At 40.7% G+C, this 22,338-nt stretch overlaps 1 protein-coding gene across 3 annotated transcripts in view; it reads left to right on the top strand.

Annotated features, from left to right (window-relative positions):
- The window catches only part of CD53 (CD53 molecule), a 38,858-nt gene that overhangs the window by 9,040 nt on the left and 7,480 nt on the right, over positions 1 to 22,338 (top strand). For 2 of the 3 annotated variants that reach the window (XM_070785949.1, XM_019956872.2), the window contains exons 2-5: positions 8,077 to 8,157; positions 9,268 to 9,456; positions 10,903 to 10,977; positions 11,568 to 11,663. In XM_070785949.1, coding sequence (XP_070642050.1) covers positions 8,095 to 8,157; positions 9,268 to 9,456; positions 10,903 to 10,977; positions 11,568 to 11,663 — 423 coding nt within the window. In that variant the 5' untranslated portion in view covers positions 8,077 to 8,094. The remainder of the gene's footprint in view (positions 1 to 8,076; positions 8,158 to 9,267; positions 9,457 to 10,902; positions 10,978 to 11,567; positions 11,664 to 22,338) is intronic. The other variant, XM_070785948.1, reaches the window with a different exon arrangement.

The following is a 22,338-nucleotide window of genomic DNA, read 5'->3' as shown; positions in this document are numbered from 1 at the left end:
AATACAATATACTAACACATATATATGGAACTTAGGAAGAAGGTAATGATAACCCTGTATGTGGGACAGCAAAAGAGACACAGAGGTATTGAACAGTCTTTTGGACTCTGTGGGAGAGGGCGAGGGTGGGATGATTTGGGAGAATGGCATTGAAACATACAAAATATCATATGTGAAATGAATCACCAGTCCAGGTTTGATGCATGATACAGGGTGCTTTGGACTGGGGCACTGGGATGACCCAGAGGGATGGTATGGGGAGGGAGGTGGGAGGGGGTTCAGTATGGGGAACACATGTATACTCATGGTGGATTCATGCCAATGTATGGCAAAACCAATACAATATTGTAAAGTAAAATTAATTAAGTAATTAATTTAAAAAAATTAAAAAAAAATCTAGCAGAAATTTCAGAGTCACCCTTAAGAATGGACTGTTAGGGAAGTTCTAGATTTGATCTTTCAGTTTTCGCTGAACCTGGCAGTCTGGTACTGAGCCACCCAGGAAATATTTTGTCCTTTAGCTAATAAGGTATGAATTATTGTATCACCACTTTAAAGAAGAAGAAATTGGGAAAGTCAGAGAGGTTAAGGAAATTGCCCAGGACCATACTTCTGGTAAGCACAAATGTTAGAATTCAAAACTAAACCTACCCAAGTCCAGTACTAGAGTTTGCCAAACTATGTTCCATGGAATGCAATATTCTCTGAGCTGTGAAATACTATAAGCTGTTAATAAGTAATCTGTAATACATGAATAGGTTTGTAGTTATATAAGTAGACGTTTCTCTTAGAGACTCACAATGTACATTAGTATATAACAGTTTTCTCAGAAGTTGATCAGAAAAAAAAAAACTTCATTGTTTATGTTTTATTTTATTTGATCTCACTTCTGAAATGATTAACCATAGATTCCTCTCACTCCCTATGGTTTTGCTTGTTTTTGTTTTAGGAATACTTACTAACATCTCATAAATATAGTAGTCTAACACCAAAGTTTTTTGGGTGTATCCAAAGTTCTGATTGAACTTGAATCAGTTAAGGCTGGAGAGCAAGAAGTGATACTTTCTTGGGACTCCTGTCTGACCTTAGCCACTTCTAGGCTTGATTAGATTCAAGACTATATTCAATGACCCATAAGTATGGGTCAGAGAAAAACAGATTGAACTAGAAATTAATGGGACCGTTTATCAGCCCAAGAGCTCTTTTCTTGAAGAAAACTAAAGGGTGAACTTCCTTTCTGGCCTCCACAGTGGGGTGTGGGAGGTACCACACCTAACGGCAGTTTAGTCACAGAGGTTTCCTGGAAGCTGATGTCGGGGATTTTTTTCACAGGACCACATGAGTGACAGATTTTGACTGCAGAAGTGTGTCAGTTTTTCCAGTGGGGTTGGCAGGGGTGGTAACTCCATAACTGACCAGCCACAGTGATAAAAGGAAAGAGGGAAGAGGTGGCACTCTCTCTGTGAAAACTGGGATCATCATTGAATACAGTAAAAGTGTTAAAAATCTTCACAAAATGGGCAGTTTTTCTCCCTTAATTCAGTGCAAGACTACGTGGAAAATCAGGGAAGGAGAAAGAGATTCTCTTTCCTGTCTGTGAAGGAAAGGATCAGTGGGGACATCCCCCGGTTTGTGGGCACCTCATTAGTGGGTGCTCTGTGGACAATTAGATTACAGGGCCTGAAGCAGTTGTCACAGGCTCTGAGGATATTGGACATGAGGTGACTCTAGGAGGCACCTGGCCCAATCTCCTTCTGGGTCAGTTATTTTCTCACGTCCAGAAGATTAGTTTAGTGGCACAGTAAATCTCAAGTCCAAAGCTCCTCACTCTATAGTGTCGTGTTCATTCCACTCCATCAGATTATTCAGAATTAACAAGCAAAGTTCCAGTCATTTGTTCTTTCAACAATCTCACTTTTTTAGTGTAATCAGTTACTGTGTTAAGACTCAAGAATTCAAGGATGAATAAACTACCTCCTACCCTCAAGGAGCTGACATTCTAGTCAACCGAGTCTTGGAATGATGAGTAACTAATCAAATTATGGGGTCAGAGGAAAATAAAGGGGCAAATTCCAGGAAAGTGCCACTGAACAATTGAAAGAAAGGAAGCACGGAGAAAAGTATCCAACATTACTTGCTAGATTTTAAAGTATAAGCCTCGGAATGTTACTATGAATTTGGAGAGATGGAGAGGAGAAAATTAAGAAGGGCCTTTTGACATGCATATACACACAGAGGATGAGATGGCTGGATGGCATCACCGACTCAATGGACTTGAGTCTGAGTGAACTCCAGGAGTTGGTGATGGACAGGGAGGCCTGGCGTGCTGCGATTCATGGGGTCGCGAAGAGTCGGACACGACTGAGTGACTGAACTGAACTGAATACACACATAAAACCATGACTACAAACATTGTAAAGCAAATATATTTCAATTAAAAAAAAACCCAAACAGATAGAGAAAAATGAAGTTGTAAGTTTTCCTCAAAATTAAAAAAAAAAAAGACCATCACTACAATCAAAGTAACAAATATGTTCACCACTCACAAAAGATTGTGCATGGTCTTTTGTAATCCCTGCCTCTTGTTCTTCCCTGCTCTATTTACCCCCACTCTCACACTCCTCTACCCTAGGGAATCACTCATTTGCTTTCTGCTCTTATACTTTTCATTTTCTAAAATTTTATATAGTCTAACCACACATTAGGTACTCCTTTTTGGCTAACTTCTTTCACTCACCTTAATCATTTGGAGATTCACCTACATTCTAACATGTAGCAACAGTTCCTTCTTTTTATTCCCAAGAAGTATACCATTATATAGTTTTACCACCATTTATTCATCCATTCACCTATTGTTAGAGCTTTAGGCTATAGATTAGCTTCCTGGACCTGATTCCAATATATATGTGGGTGGCAGCTTTTCCAAACCAGCAAGCAATTCTTGGATACCAGCAGAGTGTCCAATAATTCAACTCAATTCTAACCATGTCTACCCAGAAATAGAATCAGATTCCACAAGCAAAGGGCTCAGTCTCACAAGGCTGCTTGTCCATTTAAAATACCAGCCCCAAGTCCAAGTGTTACCCAAGCTTCTGACCCACCTACTTCCTATAAGTCAGAGGTTCCCATAACCCCATCCTTGGGTGCAACTTATTTACCAAAAAAGCTCACAGAACTCAGGAGAATCCATTTACTCACTAGACTACTGCTTTAATACAAACAATATGTAATGTCAGATGAAGAGATACATAGGATGAAGTCCTAACAAAAGGTCTTTATGTCTGTATGAAGCTTGGAACCAGAATGATAGCACATAAAAATGTTCTGGTTCTCCCCCAAGTGGAAGCTTTCTGAACTCCTCCTTTTTTTTTTTTTTTTTTTTTGTGGAGGTATGATTGACTAATTCACTTGGTGATTGATTCAACCTCTATTCCCCTCTCCCCTCCTTGAAAATCAAGGAATGAGACTAAGTTTCGATCTTCTATTCACAGTTGGTTCTCCTGGCAACTAGGCTCTATCCTTTGGTGCTTTGCAAAGTTCACCTTCATAAAAGATACATGCCCTTCAATGATCTTAGCAGTACCATTTAGGATAGTCAGGACATGGAAGCAACCTAAATGTCCATCAACAGACGAATGGATAAAGAAGATATGGCACATGGATACAATGTAATATTACTCAGCCACAAAAAGAATGAAATAATGCCATCTGTGGCAACTTGAATGGACCTCAGTTCAGTTCAGTCATTCAGTCATGTCCGACTCTTTGCGACCCCATGGACTACAGCATGCTAGGCTTCGATGTCCATCACTATACACAAAACTATATGTCAATAAAACTCCTGGAGCTTGCTCAAACTCATGTCCGTCTCCAACCCTATCATCCTCTGTTGCCCCCCCTTCTCCTCCCACCTTTAATCTTTCCCAGCATCAGGGTCTCTTCCAATGAGTCAGTTCTTTGCATCAGGTGGCCAAAGTATTGGAGTTTCAGCTTTAGCATCAGTCTTTCCAATGAATATTCAGTACTGATTTCCTTGAGGATGGACTGGTTTGATTTCCATGCAGTCCAAGGGACTCTCAAGAGTCTTTTCCAACACCACAGTTCAAAAGCATCAATTCTTCAGTGCTCCACTTTCTTTATAGTCCAATTCTCACATCCATACATGACTACTGGAAAAACCATAGCTTTGACTAGACAGACCTTTGTTGTTAGTCTCTGCTTTTTCATATGCTCATAGCTTCATATGGTCATAGCTTTTCTTCCAAGGAGCAAGCATCTTTTAATTTCATGGCTGCAGTCACCATATGCAGTGATTTTGGAGCTCAAGAAAATAAAGTCTGTCACTATTTCCATTGTTTCCACATCTATTTGCCACGAAGTGATAGGACCGGATGCCATGATCTTAGTTTTCTGAATGTTGAGCTTTAAGCCAACTTTTTTCACTCTCCTCCTTCACTTTCATCAATAGGCTCTTTAGTTCTTTTTTGCTTTCTGCCATATGGACAGTGTCATCTGCATATCTGAGGTTATTGATATTTCTCCCAGCAATCTTGATTCCAGCTTGTGTTTCATTCAGCCTGGCATTTTGCATGATATACTCTGCATATAAGTTAAATAAGCAGGGTGACAATATACAGCCTTGATGTACTCCTTTCCCTATTTGGAACCAGTCTCTTGTTCCATGTCCAGTTCTAACTGTTGCTTTTTGACCTGCATATAGATTTCTCAGGAGGCAGGTAAGGTGGTCTGGTATTCTTATCTCTTTCAGAATTTTCCACAGTTTGTTGTGATCCATACAGCCAAAGGCTTTGGTGAAGTCAATAAAGCAAAAGTAGATGTTTTTTCTGGAGCTCTCTTGCTTTTTCAATGATTCAACAGATGTTAGCAATTTGCTCTCTGGTTCCTCTGCCTTTTCTAAATCCAGCCTGAACATCTGGAAGTTCACAGTTCACATACTGTTGAAGCCTGGCTTGGAGAATTTTGAGCATTACTTTGCTAGCATGTGAGATGCGTGCAATTGTGTGGTAGTTTGAACATCCTTTGGAAAGTTTGTTTTCTCTGTCTATGAATCTGTTCTCCTTTGTAAATAAGTTAGTTTATGTCATTTTTTTAATATTTCATGTAAGAGTGATATCTATGTTATTTGTCTTTGTCTTACTTACTTCACTTAATATGATACAGTCAGGGAAAGGAGAGAGATAATTAGTAGTTTGGGATTAACATATATACACTACTATATATAGAATAGGTAAACAACAAGAACTTACTATTAGCATAGGAAACTCTACTCAATATCTTATAATAATGGAAAAGAAACTGAAAAAAATATATATATCATAACTGAATCAGTTTGCTGTACATGTAAAACTAAAACAATGTTGTAAATTAACTATATGTCAATAAAAAATAAGTCACCTTCATTAGCATTAACCCAGTTGTGGTGGTAAGGGCTTGTTATGAATAACAAGATACCTTTATGGTTCTGAATTATTTTCAGGAGTTGAGGATGAGAGACCAAATACTATATATCAAAAAATGTTCTGATTGTTCTTATTGCTCAGTGTATTCCCAAGAGTTTTGGGAGCTGTGAGCCAGGAACTATGGATGAAGATCAAATGTTTCTGAGAAATATATTTTAGTCATCATAATATGTTTCTTATAAGTCACAATAGCACAGGTTGTTTCCAGTGTGTGGCTATCAAATCCCAAAGAACAGCACTAAATGCTATGGAAATTCAAAGATTTTCAGCTGTATTGATAAAGGAGGTAACATTTCAGTGGACACATTCAAATGAGTGTAGTCCTTTTGGGCAGCTAACCCTTGATTATGAGGCCTGGAAAACACTCAAATTCATGTTAATAAGCATGGATTCCATTTACCGAGTACTGGTTGTATATCAGTCTCTGTGATAAGATGATTTAATATTCACTTCTACCCTGTGAGGTATAAGTATTATCCCATTTTACATAGGAATAAATTGTGACTAGAAATGTTAAGCAAGTTTCCAAATCTCACATACTTGTTTGGTGGTATATGTGAGAGTTGAAATCAAATGTGACTTCAAAGTTTGTGTAGTAAATCATCACACTTCTTTAAAATTAATTTTTATTGTAATATAGTTACTTTAAAATGTTGTATTAGTTTCTACTGTACAGCAAGATGAATGAGCTATACCTGTATATATATATATATATAGCTTCTCTTTTTTGGATTTCCTTCCCATTTAGGTCACCACAAGGCTCTGAGTAGAGTTATCCAAGGTATACAGTAGGCTCTCATTAGTTGTCTATTTTATACATAGTATTAATAGTGTATACATATTAAAAATAAATTTTAAAAAAGCAAAAAAATAGTGTTCATATGTCAGTCCCAATCTCCCAATTCATCCCACCCTCACCTTTCCCCTCTTGGTCCCCATATGTTTGCCCCCTACATCTGTGTCTCTGTTTCTGCTTTGCAAATAAGATCATCTATACCATTTTTCTAGATTCCACATATATGCATTAATATACGATATTTGTTTTTCTGACTTACTTCATTCTGTTTGACAGTCTCTAGGTCCATCCACGTCTCTACAAGTGACCTGGTTTTATTCTTTTTTGTGGCTGAGTAATATTCTGTTGTGTATATGTACTACAACTTTTTTATTCATTCCTCTGTTGATGGACATTTAGGTTGCTACCATATTCTGACTATTGTAATACTACAGCAGTGAACATTGGGGTGCATGTGTCTTTTGGAATTATGATTTTTTCTGGGTATATGCCAGTAGCGGGATTGCTGGGTTATATGACAGTTCTATTTTAGTTTTTAAAGGAATCTCCGTACTCCCTAACACCACACACAAAAATAAGCGCAAAATAGATTAAAGGCCTGAATATAAGAAAAAAAGTGAAAGTTGCTCAGTCTTGTCCAACTCTTTGCGACCCCATGGACTGTAGTCCATGAAACTCTCCAGGCCAGAATACTGGAGTGGGTAGCCTTTCCCTTCTCCAGGGGATCTTCCTGACCTAGGGATCAAACCCAGGTATCCTGCATTGCAGGCTGATTCTTTACCAGCTGAGCCCCAAGGGAAGCCCTGAATGTGAGACCAGGTAATATAAAACCCTTAGGCTTATTTATACCCTAAATGAACTATCCCTTAAGATCATCTCATTTCTGGGCATCTTGATACTGCAAGGACAGTATAATGGATTATAAAAGCAATCCATGAACTAGAAAAGGCATAGTTATATTGGGAGAAAAACAACAAATTGACATTCTGCTTTATATATCAGTCTTATGTGCAGTTTTAAAATATGAGTCCTTCTATATAACCTCATTAATTCTGAAAGAAAATTAAAAATTGTGTATCTGGATCTCTAGAATTGAGGACCAGACTTTGAATATTGATGTCCTCTACTGAAAAATGAAATTCTATTTTTTAAAAATTCAAGCTCTCATTGCTAATCTCTTTTCATTTCTTCATTGGATATTTGTTGGTCAGTTTTATCTCTGCTGTAAGACTGACATTCTCTGGAAGATAGTTATTGCTTAGTAATGGTTATATCTCCCACAGCACCTAGAACAGAAAACATCATATATGTTTCTTTGGTAAAAGAATGACTGAGGCATAGGTATGCTCCCTCCACTTTCATGTAGAGAAGTTCGTAGACCAAATGTAGAGTGTATATGCATCTCGGGGTATTTAAGAAACTGGTGGATCAAGTCACTGACCTCCCCAGATGATTGACCAGATTATCCCTTATCCCCCAGATGCCTGCTTTGTGTCACTGTAATTCACCCTCCTCTAAGAATGGCTTTACTATGTGCTTCTAGAGGGCTTAATTAAATGTTAAGCACTCTGGCTTGCTGAACTGAAGCAAAAGTGAATGTCCAAGATGAGCTAATTGGTACCTCGATTCAGAGACTAAAAGAGCAAGAAGTTTGGGGAAACTTTCCAGAGAAGATTCACAGCTAAAACTCACAGTGATGCTGGAGACCCTTGAACCCTGAACATTTGTGTCCTCTGATCTCTGGTGCCACTTTGCAGAGTCAGGTTACTCACATCCTCTCTTCTTCCTTCTACTTTTTAGGGCAAGAATATCTCAAGCATGGGCATGAGTAGCTTGAAATTGCTGAAGTTTGTCCTGTTTTTCTTCAATTTGATCTTTTGGGTAAGTGTGTCTTTTCTGAGCATGATTAAGCTCACCTCTTCCTAGCTACACTCTACTTCTCTCTCCTCTCCTGAAGAGCCTGATATGGAGTGCAATTCATGCATGCAAAGGTCATGTGCAGTACACCCAGCCTAAGAAGAAGGGAATGATAATTTTCTCCCCTATTCCCATCCTGCTGTAAGAAAAGCCTGCAAAAATGAAAGACACCAGTGTGATTGGTGAGGCTGTTTCTCTGGGAGCTTTAGGCTATTTTGCTCACTGCTGACATCTATGGGTGAGAAACCTAAGATTCTACACTCCCTGTATTGAATGCCCCTTTTTTTCTTGCTCCCCAGACCCCAACCCTGAATCCTTGGAAAAAATAGCTGATCAAAAAGGAAGTCCCCTTTTCTGGGGAGGTTTCACTATATTAAGGCTTCCCTGGTGATGCAGACAGTAAAGAATCTGCCTGCAATGCAGGAGACCAGGGTTCAATCCTTGTGCCGTGAAGATCCTCTGGAGAAGGGAATGACAACCCACTCCAGTATTCTTGTCTGGAGAATTCTGTGGATAGATAGAGGAGCCTGGGGGAGGTCGGGGGGAGCAGTGTATAATCCATGGGGTCACAAAAAGCTGGACAGGACTGAGAGGCTAACACTTTAACTGTATCAAATTTAGCAATTGAATTTCAGACATAGGTTGAGTTGTTACTCATGTTTCTATGAGAAGATTCTTAAAAGTTTGGCTTCTCTAATCTTCTGCCAAGAAAGATGAACTTCTCAACCAGTGTATTCCCTTTACAAAGGGAAGACCACATATAAGCAGTTGAGCCAGTAAGGAGTAGGTATCTGAATCATGAAGATCTAGAAAAAGAAGTAGGAATCTGAATCATGAAAATACTGTGTTATCCATAGGAATGACCTTTTTGATATCTGATATGAATAGGATGAGGTATGCGTGGGACATCACAGGAGATGATACCTATTTTTTAGGCACTTGGAGAAATCTGGGTGAAGAGTTTGTTGGCTAGGGCCAATGGGGAAAAATGATTCTAATGTCAAGTAAGGGGGTATGAGGAGATATTTAAGAACCACCTTGCATTTCAGAATGTTATGTGATTCTTCTTTTCAGTTCTGTGGCTGCTGCATTTTGGGCCTTGGGATCTACCTCCTGATCCACAGCAAGTTTGGAGTACTCTTCCATAACCTCCCTTCTCTCACGCTGGGCAATGTGCTTGTCATTGTGGGTTCCGTCATCATGGTGGTTGCCTTCCTGGGCTGCATGGGATCCATCAAGGAGAATAAGTGCCTGCTTATGTCGGTGAGTGACTCTCACAGCTGATGCGCCTAAGTGGGGGAGGTGGGCATGATGTCTTAAACCACAGGCAAGACGTTTTCTGGTAGCTCATCTATTAGTGCAAAGAAATTGTTGGAACATGAAGTTGGCTCCTCAGCTCAGTCCAGTGTGTCTAGGCCCATAGTATTTTGTTTCTGAGAGGGATAAATAAGAGAAGATATCACTGTCCTCCTTAGTATCCATTTTACACTGTTAATGATGACCCTTATCAGTATAATTTGCATTCATAGCTTTTTATTTATTCTTTATATATGGTTGAAATCAAGCATCATCCATCTACCTAAATCTTCCTCACATTAGTGTATATTCCCAGGATCTGACTCAGAGTCACTCACTGGTGGAAAATCTAGTCTCTAGATTCTTCTGAGTATTGTGACCCTCCTAAGATGGCAGAGGATATGTATGTGTCTCAGATCTATACTAGCTACACCACAGTGTGAGTGGCCCAGCTGGGTGAGAGCCTAGGCTGAGGCCATTGGGGTCTAACGTGAGAGATACTAGAGCTTTTCACTTTCTCCCTGTTGGCTAACTAGCCTCAGGAGCACCTTTAGACTTAGGCTTTGCCTATAAGCTCTATGAAAGAAGAGTTTCTCATTTCTCTGGTGTGCCCACACAGAGCTCGATAATAAAGCACCACTCTATCCATAAATACAGGTTCCCAATCACTTTTCTTCTTCCTCAAGTCATGTGGTTAATCTTCTTTCCTTTATGTGTTAAACTGAAGCCAAAAGATAGAATAAGAAAGTCCTTGTTCTCAGATAGTTCCCAGACTATTAGCAAAAGATGGAAGATAATAGACGTGGGAAAAAGGTTTTAAATAATCAAAGTTTGTGTTGGGGTAAAACAATGAAAGAAAATGAAAAAGTGAAAATGTGTTTGCTGTTAAGTGTGATTAGCACAAACATCTAAAATTGGAGATGAATATGAGTGAAGATCATGACTGGAGCACCTCTTCTCCCTGTCTGTACAGGGCTCCTCTCAATCTCTATTATCACCTTCCTCCACCCCCAAATAGCCCTCTGCTTGCAGAAAGAACCAGGCCCCATGTGCAGAAGACACAGGATTTAGTTTACTAGTCTTTTGCTCAACTGTTTCAGTTAGCTAATGTCAAAACTGCTTCACTGATTCAACAAATGGTAATCCATATTCACTATGCACCTGGAACTCAGTAGATGCAATGGGAAGAAGAGAGAGAAGCTGGAAGACAGCTGATCTGCCCTCTAGAGTCTTGAAGTCTGGTTGTAGGAAAAGAACAGATATTCCTCACAAAACATGAAAAAGCCTATGAAAGCTCGAGTAGGTGGGAACTTCTGCCCATGTACAGAGATCTGCCTTTATGCTCCCAGGGTAGAGTGGGAGTGGGGGAGTAGCTGGGCTCAGTGCTGTGAGCATCTCTTTGCTTTGCCCCAGTTCTTTGTCCTGCTGCTGATTATCCTCCTTGCTGAGGTGACCTTGGCCATCCTGCTGTTTGTGTACGAACAGAAGGTAAGTTATAAAAAACACAATTCATTGTTGGATTGCTAAGAGTGGACAGGGGGTGTGGGGAGGAGAAGTTGGCACAAGTAAGTCCTATGATAGAGCTAGAGTCAAAGTGGAAGGATGAAGGAAAAAGAGATTGTAATTAGGGAGAAAAAAAATTATGAAGGTGATTGTATTTGAGTGGTGCTTTGAAGGATGAATGGGAAGAACAGTAAAAATCAAGTTTATCTTCCCCTTATTTACCTATTTACTTTTCTCCATCTATCTGGAAGTAAAGTCTCCAGTGCCTCAGTGTCTAAGTGTCTAAAGTGTCTAAGTGCCTAGGAGAACCCATGTTTGGTTTGCCCCTTTGCATCCTTTGTAAACCCAGGGTTTTGGAAGGTCAAGAAAATGCTGTATGTTTCTTCCTTCATTGCCATCCCATCCTCAGCATTTCTTCCTATATATAAGCTCCCTCCCCTGACTTAGTTCTGAAGAGATCGTTTGGAAGGGATGAGCAAATGGAACTATTTTATTAGCCTGCATTAGAAATTCCCTGTTCCTTGAACTCACCTGCTTTTTACAATGCCTCCTCTGCTGGAATGTGCCCCATACAGTTGAAAGAATACGTGGCTGAGGGTTTGACCGAGAGCATCCAGCGATACAACTCAGACAACAGCACCAAGGCAGCGTGGGACTCCATCCAGTCATTTGTGAGTACAAAATCCTCCTTAGCTCAGCCCAGATGTAATTTCCCAGCCCCAGTCCCTGGGCACTGGAAGGGTCTCTCTTTCATGAAACCTTCAAAATCTAAGGTCCACAGCCTCTAAGTTCAGAATAATGCTTGGCTGTCAGAAACAGGAGAGCATGAGAATCAGCCTGGTTGGTACAAAGGTGTCTATTAATACATTCTCTCTTTTACCCTTTACCCACTCTGGCTCATTGTTTCAGCCCTAGTAAGATGTAAGAAAGACCCAAACATGTCATACTAGATTAGTTTATGTATTTTCCAATTTTTTTTTCTGAAAACAGAAATTATTTAATATAGAAAATCTCTTTTGAATTCCTGAGTAGCCCAACACATTCTTTTTACCTAGCTCACCAGAACCCCATTTCTCATGCCCCTCCCCGCCACAAACATATATTTTAACTCAGCATTCCTTCCTTGGTGTGCTGGGGTCAGGGAGCCAGTCTGACAATGGCATAGTTTGTGTCTCAGACAATACCATTATGACCATTTGGAGCCACCTGTGGCCCTGCCATGCCTGCTTAGCGTGGGGTAAAAGAAATAGCACAGGAATTAAAGTCCAGAGACTGGGATTGGGTGGCTTTGGGAAAGTCACTTAACTTTCTGGATCCCTATTCTTCTTTCTTTTAAAGATCCAGTTTATAAACCTTTTATTATAGAATTTCTAGGCTGATATAAGAGAAAAGCAAATAATAGTAAAATGAATCTGTGGGTACATATCACCCAGCTTCAACAGTTAACATTTTGGCAATATTATTTTAGCTAATCCTCTGTGCATTTTTTGCTAGAACTTTTTAAAGCAAATAATAGATATATCATTTCAAAATTAAATATGAAGATAATAACTTTGTTTAAAAAAAAACAATTTGTGTGTGTGTGTGTGTGTGTGTTTAAGCTCTGAGAAACCATAAAGTGATGCAAAATCACCTAGGTGATTCCATATATGGAAAGAGCAACTTTGGCATTCTAGTCAAAGTAATCAAAATCAATTTTTTTCAAGAAGGTGAGAATTTGAAACTGTGTTGAAATAAGACAGAACATTTTGTTATCTTAAACTCACATTTCTCCTTGCATTTTAAAAATGTTTTCCCTTTTCTCTGGTTTAATAAAAGTTACATAGCATTTAAGTACACATTTAGCAAATGGAATTTAACAAACATATGTATATCCATTTTAAAAATAATATAATAACAAGTAAGCTCTTTACTGATCATTTTTGGTCAAAAGACAAATTTCCAATAGTGACTTAAGTTGTTGAAACCATAAATAATGGTAAAGATTTAATTCTTACCTAATGAGATTAGTGGCTTAGTTAGCAGCTTTATTTGCATGCATGTACACCCGTGGCAGATTCAGGTCAATGTATGGCAAAACCAATACAATATTGTAAGGTAATTAGCCTCCAATTAAAATAAATAAATTAAAAAAAAAAACAATTTTTAAAGAGCAGTCTTGTTGTTGTTCAGTTGCTCAGTTGTGTCTGATTCTTTGCAACCCCATGGACTGCAGGATGCCAGGCCTCTCTGTCCTTCAACATCTCCTGGAGCCTGCTCAAACTCATGTCCATTGTCCAAGAGCAGTCTTAGGTTTACAACAAATCTGAAAGGGAGGTACAGAGATATCCCATATACTTCCACACATGTATAGTCTCCCCCATTATCCACATCACTCACCAGAATGGTACTTTTTTAAAATAAAGGCTGAGCCTACATTGACACATAATTATCACCCAAGGTCCATAGTTTACATTAGGGTTCACTCTTGGTGTTACACATTCTATGCGTTTGAAAAAATTTATAATGACATATATGCATCATTATAATATCATGCAGAATAGCTTTGCCCTCCTGAAAACCCTCTGTGTTCCCTCCTCCTCCTCCCCTCATCCTTCACAGCCACTGATCTTGTTATTTTTCAATAGTTTTGCCTCTTTCAGAATGTCATATAGTTGAAGTCATACTGTTTATAAGCTTTTCAAATTGGCTTCTTCCACTTAGTAATATGCATTTAAGATTCCTCCTTGTCTTTTCATGACTTGATAGCTCCATTCTTTTTAGTGTTAATATTCCATTGTCTGGATATACCACAGCTTACTTACTCATTCACTTATTGAAGGACATCTTGATAGTGTCCAAGTTTTGGCAATTAAGAATAAAGCTTCCATAATCATTAATGAGCAGCATTTTTGTTTGTGGACATAAGTTTTATACTTCTTTGCATAAATACCAGAGTGTGGTTGATGGATCATTTAGTAAAAGTATGCATAATTTGTAAGAAACCTCCAAATGGTCTTCTGAAGCATCTGTACCACTTCTCATTCCCACCAGCAATGTATGAAAGTTCCTGTCGCTCCACATCCTCACCAGTATTTAGCGTCAGTGTTCCAGATTTTGACCATCCTCATAAGTGTGTACTGGTAGCTCATTACTTTAATTTTCATTTCCTTGATGACATATGATGTAGATTTTCATATGTTTATTTTGCATTTCTATATCTTCTTTGGTGAGGTGTCTGTTAAGTTTGTTGGTTCATTTTTTAATCAGGTTAGTTGTTATCTTATTGCTCAGTTTTAAGAGGGTTGTCTCTCTCTTTTATATATAGATTTTTAGCTAACAGTCATTTATCATATGTGTCTTTTGCAAATATTTTCTCCAAGTCTGTGGCTTGTCTTCTATTTCTCCAGATACTGTCTCTTGCAGAATAGAAGTTTTTAATTTTAGCCAAGTCCAACTTATCCATTATTTCTTTCATGAATCATACTTTTGGTGTGATTTCTAAAAAGATATAATCATAACCAAGGTCATGTAGGTTTTCTCCCGTATTATCTTCTAAGATTTTTGTAGTGTTGTATTTTACTCTTAGATCTATAATCTATTTTGAGTTAACTTTTGTGAGTGGTTTGGGTTCTCTGTCTCTGTTTGTTTATTTTTGTTTGTTCGTTTTTGTGTTTTTGTTTTTGGTATATGAATGTCTAATTTTTCCAGCACCATTTGTTGAGTTATCTTTTTTGCATTGTATTGCTTCTTTGTCAAAGATCAGTTGACTGTATTTACGCAGGCCTGCTTCTGGGCTCTCTATATCTATTTGTCTGTTCTTTCACCAATACCTGCTGCCCCACCCAGGCCCTGGGTCACCTTTGTATTCTAAGGTTTGAATCATTTCTTTGGTCATGGCCACCCCAGATCACTTGCTGCAGTGTGACATGGAATGAGTGGGGAAAGAGCATTTGCTCGACTCGGGTTGGGGCATGCCCACAGGTAGTTGCAAGCAACCTGGCACCCACTAAAGCAGACCTCTCTCCACCTTGCCTTAGAGGAAAGACAGCATGCCTGTGGTCCTCATGGTGGAGTCCAGGTTTCTACAGCTCTCTTGTTAATTCAAACAGTCTGCCAATCAACAAAGGGACCCTGTCTCCCCAGTGTAGGACCCCAGGACTGGGGCTCCAGATTTGTGGCTCTCAACTTCTCACTCCCCAGAGTGGGTGGTGTCCCACCCATGTACACCCCTTTTTACTCTGAGTCCCCTCCCAGGGTCACAGGTCCTGAACTCCTGATTACATGTGTATCTTTCTTACAGCCTTAGTTGTACAGGAGTCCTTCTGCGCTTTTTTAGTTAGTTTTCAGTGAGAATTGTTCCACATGTAGATGTAATTTTGATGTGTTTCTGAGGGGAGGTGAGGTATGCTAACTCCTGGATTTCTAGTTTAGCACTTATACCTACATTTTAGGGAAGGAAAATAAATGTTGGCCATTCCCACCGTGACATACTACCACAGGCCTACCACCTGAACTTAATAGCAAGAAGGTTATGGGGAACTTTATACCAGCCCAGAGGGAAAGAAATCTCAAGGTGCATCAACCTGTCCACTCATAGGGCGGAAAAGCCCACAGAGACTCCACATATTCAGATCTCTTGTTTGTGAACCAGAGAGGCACCTGCTCTGTAGGGAGCTTCTTCTTTTCCTGTCCATTTAGAATGCAATATCTTGTGAGTTACTTGACAGACAGTAGGGAAACTGCCCACCCCCGCCACCTCCATGTGTCTATGATTTGCTTGGGTATGAAAGTTTGAAAGTGAAAGTCACTCAGTTGTGTCCAACTCTTTGTGACCCCATGGTCCATGGCCCACCAGGCTCCTCTGTCCATGGGATTCTCCAGGCAAGAATACTGGAGTGGGTTCCCATTCTCTTCTCCAGGTGATCTTCCTAATCCAGAGATTGAACCCAGGTCTCCTGCATTGTAGGCAGACTCTTTGCCATCTGAGCCACTAGGGAAGCCCTTGTTTGGGTATGATTGCTCCTTTCTATATAGATGGGGGCTATGGACATCAAGACTCCATACGCACCTCTCATCTACCCTAAGCCATCCCAAATTTGACAAACCTTGGGAATCTGGAGATTATTTGATCTACTTCACAGCAGGGGAAAAACATACTATTTAGAGTCACTATAGTTAAACATAGAGGTTCCATAAACAGGAGTCACATAGCAAGGGGATTTTTGGTCACCAGCCCAAGCCACTGTATACATTTGGTGCAGATGAGTGGCTGAAGTTTTCACAGAATCCCCTTGGTACTGGAGATAGGCCACAGACCCAGAAGTAAGGATAGTTGTGGACCTCTGCGTATGTTTGGGCCACAGGAGAGGAACATATTTCCAGTAACTAGAGCCAAATAGTCCATGAGGCAAACACTGTGGGTGACAACAGAGATGTTTTAGGGGTAAAAGATAAGACAAAATCTCATTCATGAGTAGCATTGGAGAAAACTATCCCCAATTTTGGCTTTTTTCCCAGTGGGTGATACTGTCAGGGGAGTGTGTAATTTCCTTGGTTCTGTCTCATTGCAGCAAAGATTTGAAACAATGGACAAGTGTTACAGCTCTGTTACAGTTTAGTTTTATTTGGCAAGCGAAGGATAGTACATCCTTGAGGCATGAGGAGGGGCCAACCCAAAAAGGGAGGATCAATCCTGGCTCCTCTTTTTATATGTTTTGTCTCCTCCCCATGAACCTGCCATATGTAAACTGGGATAGCCAGGAAGGCTGTTTGTTTCACCTCAGGTTCTCACGCCAGTCCTCGGATTTTCTTTTGTTCCATTTTCTCAGGCTTCTTCGTTTCTTTGTCTTTTAGCTACTGCCATTTTGGACTCTTTTTTCCTATTCTAACTACCTAACAACACTACACAAATTGTCCTTTAATATCTCCAGGTTCAGTTCAGCTCAGTTGTGTGCAACTCTTTGCGACCTCATGATCGCAGCATGCCAGGCCTCCCTGTCATCACCAACTTCCCGAGTTCACTCAGACTCATGTCCATCGAGTCAGTGATGCCATCCAGCCATCTCATCCTCTGTCGTCCCCTTCTCCTCCTGCCTCCAATCCCTCCCAGCATCAGAGTCTTTTCCAATGAGTCAAGTCTTCGCATCAGGTGGCCAAAGTATTGGAGTTTCAGCTTTAGCATTATTCCTTCCAAAGATATCCCACGGCTGATCTCCTTCAGAATGGACTGGTTGGATCTCCTTGCAGTCCAAGGGACTCTCAAGAGTCTTCTCCAACACCACAGTTCAAAAGCATCAATTCTTTGGCACTCAGCCTTCTTCACAGTCCAACTCTCACATCCATACATGACCAATGGAAAAACCATAGCCTTGACTAGATGGACCTTTGTTGGCAAAGTAATGTCTCTGCTTTTGAATATGCTATCTAGGTTGGTCATAACTTTCCTTCCAAGGAGTAAGCGCCTTTTAATTTCATGGCTGCAGTCACCATCTGCAGTGATTTTGGAGCCCCCAAAAATAAAGTCTGACACTGTTTCCACTGTTTCCCCATCTATTTCCCACGAAGTGATGGGACCAGATGCCATGATCTTCGTTTTCTGAATGTTGAGTTTTAAGCCAACTTTTTCACTCTCCACTTTCACTTTCATCAAGAGGCTTTTGAGTTCCTCTTCACTTTCTGCCATAAGGGTGGTGTCATCTGCATATCTGAGGTTATTGATATTTCTCCCAGCAATCTTGATTCCAGCTTGTGTTTCTCCCAGTCCAGCATTTCTCATGATGTACTCTGCATATAAGTTAAATAAGCAGGGTGACAATATACAGCCTGATGTACTCCATTTCCTATTTGGAACCAGTCTGTTGTTCCTTGTCCAGTTCTAACTGTTGCTTCCTGACCTGCACACAGATTTCTCAGGAGGCAGGTCAGGTGGTCTGGTATTCCCATCTCTTAAAGAATTTTCCACAGTTTATTGTGATCCACACAGTCAAAGGCTTTGGCATAGTGAATAAAGCAGAAATAGATGTTTTTCTGGAACTCTCTTGCTTTTTCCATGATCCAGCAGATGTTGGCAATTTGATCTCTGGTTCCTCTGCCTTTTCTAAAACCAGCTTGAACATCAGGAAGTTCACGGTTCACGAATTGGTGAAGCCTGGCTTGGAGAATTTTGAGCATTCCTTTACTAGCATGTGAGATGAGTGCAATTGTGTGGTAGTTTGAACATTCTTTGGCATTGCCTTTCTTTAGGATTGGAATGAAAACTGACCTTTTCCAGTCCTGTGGCCACTGCTGAGTTTTCCAAATTTGCTGGCATATTGAGTGCAGTACTTTAACAGCATCATCTTTCAGGATTTGAAATAGCTACACTGGAATTCTATCACCTCCACTAGCTTTGTTCATAGTGATGCTTTCTAAAGCACACTTGACTTCACATTCCAGGATGTCTGACTCTAGATGAGTGATCACACCTTCGTGATTATCTGGGTTGTGAAGATTTTTTTTTGTACGGTTTTTCTGTGTATTCTTGCCATCTCTTCTTAATATCTTCTGCTTCTGTTAGGTCCACACCATTTCTGTCCTTTATCGAGCCCATCTTTGCATGAAATGTTCCCTTGGTATCTGTAATTTTCTTGAAGAGATCTCTAGTCTTTTCCATTCTATTGTTTTCCTCTATTTCTTTGCATTGATTGCTGAGGAAGGCTTTCTTATCTCTTGCTATTGTTTGGAACTCTGCATTCAAATGCTTATATCTTGCCTTTTCTCCTTTGCTTTTCGCTTCTCTTCTTTTCACAGCTATTTGTAAAGCCTCCCCAGACAGCCATTTTGCTTTTTTGCATTTCTTTTCCATGAGGATGGTCTTAATCCCTGTCTCCTGTGCAATGTCACGAACCTCTGTCCATAGTTCATCAGGCACTCTGTCTATCAGATCTAGGCCCTTAAATCTATTTCTCACTTCCACTGTATAATCATAAGGGATTTGATTTAAGTCATACCTGAATGGTCTAGTGGTTTCCCCTACTTTCTTCAATTTAAGTCTGAATTTGGTAATAAGGAGTTCATGATCTGAGCCACAGTCAGCTCCTGGTCTTGTTTTTGTTGACTGTATAGAGCTTCTCCATCTTTGGCTGCAAAGAATATAATCAATCTGATTTCGGTGTTGACCATCTGGTGATGTCCATGTGTAGAGTCTTCTCTTGTGTTGTTGGAAGAGGGTGTTTGCTATGACCAGTGCATTTTCTTGGCAAAACTCTATTAGCCTTTGCCCTGTTTCATTCCGTATTCCAAGGCCAAATTTGCCTGATGTTTCTTGACTTCCTACTTTTGCATTCCAGTCCCCTATAATGAAAAGGACATCTTTTGGGGGTGTTAGTTCTAAAAGGTCTTGTAGGTCTTCATAGAACCGTTCAACTTCAGCTTCTTCAGCATTACTGGTTGGGGCATAGACTTGGATTACTGTGATATTGAATGGTTTGCCTTGGAAATGAACAGAGATCATTCTGTCGTTTTTGAGATTGCATCCAAGTACTGCATTTCGGACTCTGTTGCTAACCATGATGGCTACTCCATTTCTTCTCAGGGATTCCTGCCCACAGTAGTAGATATAATGGTCATCTGAGTTAAATTCACCCATTCCAGTCCATATTAGTTCTCTGATTCTTAGAATGTCGACATTCACTCTTGCCATCTCTCCTTTGACCACTTCCTATTTGCCTTGATTCATGGACCTGACATTCCAGGTTCCTATACAGTATTGCTCTTTACAGCATCGGGCCTTGCTTCTATCACCAGTCACACCCACAGCTGGGTATTGTTTTTGCTTTGGCTCCATTCCTTCATTCTTTCTGGAGTTATTTCTCCACTGATCTTCAGTAGCATATTGGGCACCTACTGACCTGGGGAGTTCCTCTTTCAGTATCCTATCATTTTGCCTTTTCATACTGTTCATGGGGTTCTCAAGGCAAGAATTGGTTGACATTCCCTTCTCCAGTGGGCCACATTCTGTCAGATCGCTCCACCATGACCCGCCTGTCTTTGGTTGCCCCATGGGCATGGCTTAGTTTCATTGAGTTAGACAAGGCTGTGGTCCTAGTGTGATTAGATTGACTAGTTTGAATATGGTTTCATTGTGTCTGCTCTCTGATGCCCTCTTGCAACATCTACCATCTTACTTGGGTTTCTCTTACCTTGCACAAGGGGTATCTCCTCACGGCCCCCCTTTCTGACGTTCAACGTGGGATAGCTCCTCTAGGCCCTCCTGTGCCCGGGCAGCCACCACTCCTTGGATGTGGGGATTGCTCCTCCCGGCCGCCACCCCTGGCCTTGGGCGTGGGGGCGTGGGGGCGTGGGGGCGTGGAGTAGCTCCTCCCGGCCGCCACCATTTGCAGATGGGGCTCAGTGGGAATCCACCTGAGTAAACCTACTTCTTGTGGGTTTAGCTCACTGTACTAATGCTTCTGGAGAGGTGATTTGGGCCCGAAGGGGTCCCATTTCTATATAAACTTTCTATATAAAAGTTTTCTATAAAACTTTTTTATTGTCCATCTGGACTGAAGGTGATACTGGAAGCAAATCCTGTCTCCCAAGGGGTTAGGATACCAAGCCACTTGGAATGGAGAGAACAATTTAAACACCAATGAATTTTAGTAACACCAGGTGGGATGTCCCGTAGCTTCCCCCTAAAAATCAAACAAACAAACAAAAAACCCACAAGATCTTCATCCCACCTGACAGGCCCAAGGCTTCCTTTTTTTAAAACTTTTAAATTTATTTTGGGGTGTATACTCTGATGTTGGGAAAGATTGAAGGCAAAAGAGAAGGGGGTGGCAGAAGATGAAATTGTTAGATAGCATCACTGACTCAAATGGACATGAATTCAAGCAAACTCCAGGAGACAGTGGAGACAGTGAAGTCTGGCATGCTGCAGTCCAAGGGGTTGCAAAGAGTCAGATATGCCTTAATGACTGAATAACAACATGGCTGATTAACAATGTTGTGATAATTTCAGGTGAACAGCAAAGAGATTCAACCATACATATACACATATTCAATCTCTCCCAAACTCCCCTCCTACCCAGGCTGCCACATAACATTGAGCAGAGTCCCTGTGCTATATGTTAGGACAAGACCTCCCTTTTGAACCTGCACTCTCAGCCTCCGTTTTATTGTCCATCCATCCAGCCATTCATATGCAGATTGTTGGCCCCAGGCATTTAATAGTCTGATAGCTTCAGACAGCCCTCAGGACCAAACTTTTAATGTGCCCTCAGGAAATAGGAGAAGGAAATGGCAACCCACTCCAGTGTTCTTGCCTGGAGAATCCCAGGGATGACGGAGCCTCGTGGGCTGCCATCTATGGGGTCGCACAGAGTTGGACACGACTGAAGCGGCTTAGCAGCTTAGCAGCAGCAGCAGGAAATAAGGCTTTTAACATCTATCTGGTTGACACATTTTATAAAGCCAGCTACAGTGACTGCAGCCATGAAATTAAAAGACTCTTGCTCCTTGGAAGAAAAGCTGTGACAAACTTGGCATATTAAGAAGCAGAGACATCATTCTGCAGACAAAGCTATAGTCAAAGCTATGATTTTTCTGGTAGTCATGTACAAATATGAGAGTTGTACTATAAGACGGCTGAGTGACAAAGAATTGATGCTTTTGAACTAAGGTGTTGGAGAAGATTCTTGAGAGTCCCTTGAACAGCAAAGAGATCAAACCAGTCAATCCTAAAGGAAATCAATCCTGAATATTCATTGGAAGGACTGATGCTGAAGCTGAAACTCCAATACGTTAGCCACCTGCTGTGAAGAGCTGACTCATTTGAAAATATCCTGATGCTGGGAAAGATTGAGGGCAGGCAGAGAAGGGGACGACAGAGGATGAGATGGCTGGATGACATCATCAATTCAACGGACATGAGTTTGAGCAAACCCTCAGAGATAGTGAAGGACAGGGAAGCCTGGCATGCTGCAGTCCATGGGGTCATAAAGAGTCAGACACAACTGAGTGACTGAACAATGGTGGGGTTATATGGTAGATTGAAAGTCCAGGGAATTTCTTGGGCTTCTGCTCACTCTTATCTTTCATGTCCAGTCACCTGATCACTGCCAATTTGGGCTGGTGTTCCACACATAACTTCCAGTTTTGGTAGTTTGACAATTTTGCCTTTGATTGTATTAATAGCAGTCTGATTGGCTTTCCTACTAGCAAAGGCTAGCACCAACCCAGAGGCTGTGTCAGCACAGGTAAGGGCATATTTATACCCTTCTGACACAGGCAAAAGCCTATGTGGTCCACTTGCCATCTGTAACCAGAGGAGGGCACCACCTCAAATGATGCATAATGCAGTCCTTATCTGTAACTTGGAGGCCC

The sequence above is a fragment of the Bos indicus genome, chromosome 3, assembly GCF_029378745.1.
Source record: "Bos indicus isolate NIAB-ARS_2022 breed Sahiwal x Tharparkar chromosome 3, NIAB-ARS_B.indTharparkar_mat_pri_1.0, whole genome shotgun sequence".
NCBI lineage: Eukaryota > Metazoa > Chordata > Mammalia > Artiodactyla > Bovidae > Bos > Bos indicus.
The sequence above is the reverse complement of the archived record's forward strand: the minus strand, read 5'-3'. Positions and strand labels throughout refer to the sequence as shown.